Consider the following 5514-nt stretch of genomic DNA (forward strand, 5'->3'; position numbering starts at 1 on the left):
CTGACAGATTATCAACCATTGAAAATTCAAAGTACTTAAATATTAAAAATTTATCCGTACCTAGTTTCTCAGTTTTGTACTTGAATTCTAGTGCATTCCAAATTTCCCGAGGAGACTTCATAGGAGTATAAAGATCGTAGAGTCGGTCTGAAAGTGTGTTCAGAATGTGACATCTGCAAACCAATTCATCTTCATCTCGTTTCTTCCTATCTTCAATCATTTTCTCTGTATCTTTATCTGTTGGCTCTGGGAATGGTTGGAGATTTGGATCCAGAACATATGAGATTTTAAGAACATTGAGTAGGAACATTAATTTATCCTTCCAACGGGTAAAGTTAGATCCATCAAATCGATCTAACTTCACAAAGTCTTGATTCATAACCTTGAACGTAGTATTAAGTGATATAGTCTCCATCCAAATAACACTTTAAGAGTGTTGAAGCAATTGATCAAGAAATTGTCGGAGATAACCAAACCTTCTTAAGCACACTGATGTTAAACAAAATACAAGCTTTGAGACGTGTATTCACTTTCCTTAAAGTGTTAGTTGCCCCCACTCAAATTAAGTTTGCTAACAGGTTCTGTAGCAAAACACTCCCAGGATACAACAAAGTCTAAATTCCTGCAGTTAACAATACTGAAAGAATTCCCTAAACACTAGTTGAAACTGTTATGACTAGAAAACACAAGAAAGAGAACAGAAAAGTATATATAGAATGTGTGGCACCATCGCTATTTATAAACTTTCAAAAGTTGCAAACCAAAAGTCACATATCTTCTGAATAGTTGTAACCTATTCAAGAGTCGCAACCAAAAGTCACATATGTTCTGAATAGTTGTAACCTATTCAAGAGTTGCAAACTAAAAGTCATACACCATCTTAATAGTTGCAACATATTCAAAAGGTATAAACCAAAAGTCATGTATTATCTCAATAGTTGCAACCTAAAATCCAAAGCCACACACATACACACACACATATATATATATATATTACAATATATTTAACAGGGACTAGTTTTTATCTTTTATTATATGGGAAGAAAATGACCATAAGTTTCCAAAAAACCTCCATCCATGCCACCTCCAGCAAAAGAGCAAAAAGCTACACGACTTAAACCACCAACAACTACACAGAACCTAGTCTTTCCCAATCAAAATATAAAAAACCAGAAGAAAGCAGGCCATCACTCCGACTAGTTCCTCCAATCAATTATCATCTGCGAATCTGCAAAACAATACAATCAATAAGTCCAAACATCAAGATATAGCAAACCTAAAATAGAACATGTATGTGTGTGTGTGTGTGTAACCTAGTATTACCCCAGCTCAGAGAGTTTCATATGAGATTCTGCATAATCAGCAAAGAAGGCATCTTCATCCTGAAACGAAAACAAAAATTAGACACAATAAATTCAGTAGGATAACAAAACCAATGAACCAGTACGTTTGAACAGTAAAAATTATATATACAGTGAAGTGGCATAAATACAGACCGCAGCATATTTCTCAACAAGAGGGCAGAAGACCGGATCATTCAGAAGAGCTTTGTCAGAAGGAAGCTGTAAGAGCCCTTCCTTCTCTCCGCTCAGGAGTTCCCTGTTGAAAGTAATCAAAATCACAAATATTAAGTGACACTGTCCCTGCTGCTATAGCAATAAAATACATGAAAAATAAGGTTTAAAAAAAAATAAATAAATAAATAAATTAGGGGTATAGATAGGACAATTAAGGAAAACTGGTCCAACAGAAAGAGCACGCACTTGAAGTAGGAATTATCGAAGATAAGAGGATTGGTAGTCCAGGGTCCCTCAAATCCAGATCGTTCCTTGTGGCACCTTCCCTGAAAATGATTACAATTCGGTATGAGTTGAGTAGCAAAACACCCATTGACACCTGTGATAAATCCGAAACAGGAAAAATTCAGAATGCATATACATACCAGGGTATGGCCACCAGAGAGAGTAACAATGTCCTTATCAGATAGACCCATTCGTTTAATAAATACATCCCTCAAATGGTCATTTCCTGCAACAGAAGAAAAAAGGTTAACAATTGATGGAAACATGCAGGACTTACTAGTTGCATTTGAGCATGATAATGTGGGTGCTCTTCTAATTTTGCTTCTCTTCTTCATAAATGATGTTACCATACTAACCCTTTGTAGCATCAGGTATACGACCTTCCATTGGTGGCTCAGGCTTGTCCTGTTATTAATATTCATATAAAATTAGTGTCATAAGCCTAAGATCAGATATATTTCAAGGTAAATGCCAATTCTCCGAAGTCTGAGAGAAAGAACTTTCCTAGGGCGCAAGTATGAGTACGAATACAGAGAATTCATTAACACCAACAGGAATACAAGTCTACACAAAAATATTACTTTGTAATTTAGGAGAAGAAACAGAAATGCAGAACAGAAGTGACCTTTTCTTTCCTTCCCTTCACATTTCAATGGAGGGGCAGTATATCATGAAGAGCAATCTCATAAGTCACAACAGAATCCAACAACCAGGGAAAAAAATATATATAAAAAAAAAAGATCAAAAGGAAACAAGCTACACATGCAATAAGATAGTAGAAATGGTATCTTCGTTGTACAATATATAAATAAATAAATAACAGATGGGAATTTGGAAAAGTTATTTCTCAAACCATTTTTTGTGCATATCATTCCATTTAGGTATGAAGGTTTTGAGACAAAAAGTAAGGCAATTTTTAATACTTGTTAAAAATTGAGTAATGCATAATGAGGCACTAAAGACATAACAATAGTTCAAAATGCAAGTGTGGGTCCATATCCATTGGTGAAAAATGTGAAAGCGCATCCCATTGTCTTAGAGAGACATGATCCACCGGAACAAAGTTATGTCTGTCATATGGCATCATGGTGATAAAAACAAAAACAATAGTGAACATGACAACATACGAGATCTACCAAAAATAAGTACACGAGTTGGTAATAGCTATAAAGGATCCAGACAAGATGCCATGCGACAAGATGCCATGCAAAAAATTGAAGTATCCAGACCAATAGTTGATTTTTCATTCAAACATCGGTCAACAATAAAGCTTTTTCACAAGCCAAACTCTAATAACAGAAACTAAGCCAAGTGAAAACGACTCTTCCACGGAATCAGAAGGTAAAACAGCTGTAGGCAAAAGTTAGCAAAAGTTGGCAAAAGTTGGAAACTAAGCCAATGACTCTGTAGTGTGAAAACAACTCTCCAACCGAATCAAAAGGCAAATCCGGTGTAGGCAAAAGTTGTACTGAATAAATTCAATCAACAAACCCACAAAGAAGCAAAAAAAAAAAAAAAAAAAAAAAAAAATCGTGAAATAGCCAAAATCAAATGCACCAACGACTCTGAAGTGTGAAAACAACTCTTCCATGGAATAAGAATGTAAAACAGCTGTAGGCAAAAGTTACCAAAAGTTGGAAACTAAGCCAATGACTCTATAGTGTGAATACAACTCTCCAACCGAATCGAAAGGCAAAACAGGTGTAGGCAAAAGTTGTACTGAATAAATTCAATCAACAAAGCCACAAAGAAGCAAAAAAAAAATCGTGAAAAGGCCAATATCAAATGCTAAAGGTATAAAAAAGACACATCAATCAACGAAAATTGAACCAAAGCCTGAATTTTCATCCAAACATTTATCAACAATAGAAGTTCAATCAACAATGCCGCAAAGAAGCAAAAAAAATAGTAAAGGCCAATGACTTTAAGGTAAAACAGGTGTAGTCAAAAGTTGACAAAAGTGGTACTGAATAAATTCAATCAACAAAGCCACAAAGAAACAAAAAAATCGTAAAGGCCAAAATCAAATGCTAAAGGTATAAAAAAAGACACATCGATCAACAAAAATTGAAACAATACAAACATTTATCAACAATATAACTTATAATTACATGTACATTTTCTAAACATATCTCATAATTCGGTCACAAATTAAATATTACTAGGAAATCATAACAGGTACATTTTCTAAACATAACTTACAATTTAGAAATAAAGAAAATATAATTTCAATAGAGAAAGAGATGGAAGCAGAGCACTAACCACTCTCCCTGGGTGGAAGGGGACATCAGGTCCGCCAGTAATTTCAACAGCAACAACTCCAGCGAGCTACATGACATAAAATAATAATAATAATAATAATAATAATCAAAAATCCGAGAGTCAATATTTGAAACAAAACTAAAGCATCTAAATAAATATATATTTACAAATACAGAGAGAGCCGAAGACCTGATAAAAATCACCATAAGAGATGAGGGGAAACTGCTCCTTGATGGGCTCCAAGAGCCTAACAGCAATCTCAAGGCCATTGTTAGCTGCGTGACCTTGCTCAGCCTTGTGCCTCATTGTGCCGAACGGACCGCCGGTCTTAGAGCTCACATCAAAAGTACCAGCAGAGTGCCATCTGCAATTGCAACACACCACCATCATCAAACCACTCATATCCACCCAATTTTCTTGACGAAATTCAATATGCATATGTTCACAAGTTCATACACGCACGTACACCTATACACACATATAGGGAGAGAGAGCATACGCGATACGGAGCATCAACGGAGCACAGTTCTTCTCAGCGATGAGCCCTCTGAGCTTCCTCTTACATTTGTCAACAGCCTTCTTGTAATCCTCGGTCACAGTCGGGTAGCACTTCCCCATAGTAACAATTCTGCAACAGATTCGAAAAAAAAGAAAATCAGATTCTAAATAAACTTAGCAACCGTACAAATTTATACACACAGCTGAATTAAACACTTTCAGCATCAAAATAGTGAGAATCTATCGATACGTAGACACTTGGTAACAGAAATGTACGTCAAACACACTCCATCAGTCAATGAAACAAAAGTCAAAACGTTAAAAACAAATCGGCATAAAAAACAGATTTTAGATCAACTTAGCAACCATAAAATTTATACACACAGCTTAATCAAACGCATTCAACCTCAAAATAGTAAGAATCTATAGATATATAGGCACACTTTGTAACAGAGATGTGTGTGAAACACACTCATTAGTTGATGGAACAGAAGTCAAAACGTTAAGAGCACAATCTGCATAAAAACTCCGATCAAACTACTGATCGAAACTGGAAAACAACGCGAAATCGAAACAACATTCAAGATCGATAAATATTTAGAAGATTTAAATTGAATGCGAACCTTTGGGACAGAAAAAATGAGATTGAATGTAAAAACCTTAACACAAGACGGCACGAGCAGACCACAAGCACTCTATCTGAGAGCAAATGAGGGAGATAAGGGCGGGCTAGTGGTTGAACGAAATATAGCGGGAATGGTAAGAATGGGAATGGAATTCTAGAAAAATATTTTATTTTTATAAAATATATATATATATATATGTATCTATATGTATATATATATATGAAGCAGACATTTCATTAAATTTATTTATTTATTATTACTTTTAAAGTGAGAATAAAATGGTCAATTTTTAATTAAAAAATGAAATAAATTAGTAAAAATTACTA

The 5514-nt window shown here is 34.8% G+C and overlaps 1 protein-coding gene across 1 annotated transcript; it reads right to left on the minus strand.

The window, feature by feature from the left end:
• Positions 1–1003: 1003 nt before the first annotated feature.
• On the minus strand, positions 1004–5291 carry LOC132274053 (L-ascorbate peroxidase 1, cytosolic-like). The gene is made up of 10 exons (XM_059775202.1): positions 5186–5291; positions 4564–4692; positions 4254–4428; positions 4065–4130; positions 2159–2207; positions 1943–2028; positions 1764–1843; positions 1497–1599; positions 1324–1382; positions 1004–1228 (listed from the first exon to the last, which is right to left on the minus strand). The coding sequence occupies exons 2-10, from the start codon at positions 4680–4682 to the stop codon at positions 1210–1212; spliced, it is 756 nt and encodes a 251-aa protein (XP_059631185.1). The 5' UTR covers positions 4683–4692; positions 5186–5291; the 3' UTR covers positions 1004–1209.
• Positions 5292–5514: the final 223 nt, after the last annotated feature.

Source organism: Cornus florida, unplaced genomic scaffold, assembly GCF_030987335.1.
Source record: "Cornus florida cultivar Cherokee Brave unplaced genomic scaffold, ASM3098733v1 CherokeeBrave_3.0.0_Hap2_Chr09, whole genome shotgun sequence".
Taxonomy (NCBI): Eukaryota; Viridiplantae; Streptophyta; class Magnoliopsida; order Cornales; family Cornaceae; genus Cornus; species Cornus florida.

What these genes read in the sequence shown, in the direction of transcription:
- LOC132274053 (XM_059775202.1), bottom strand. Translation starts at nt 4,682, where the DNA reads ATGGGGAAGTGCTACCCGACTGTGACCGAGGATTACAAGAAGGCTGTT. An exon ending in CTTATGGTGATTTTTATCAG is followed by an intron (nt 4,131 to 4,253) that starts GTCTTCGGCTCT and finishes TATGTCATGTAG; the next exon opens with CTCGCTGGAGTTGTTGCTGT. An exon ending in TTCGATAATTCCTACTTCAA is followed by an intron (nt 1,600 to 1,763) that starts GTGCGTGCTCTT and finishes TACTTTCAACAG; the next exon opens with GGAACTCCTGAGCGGAGAGA.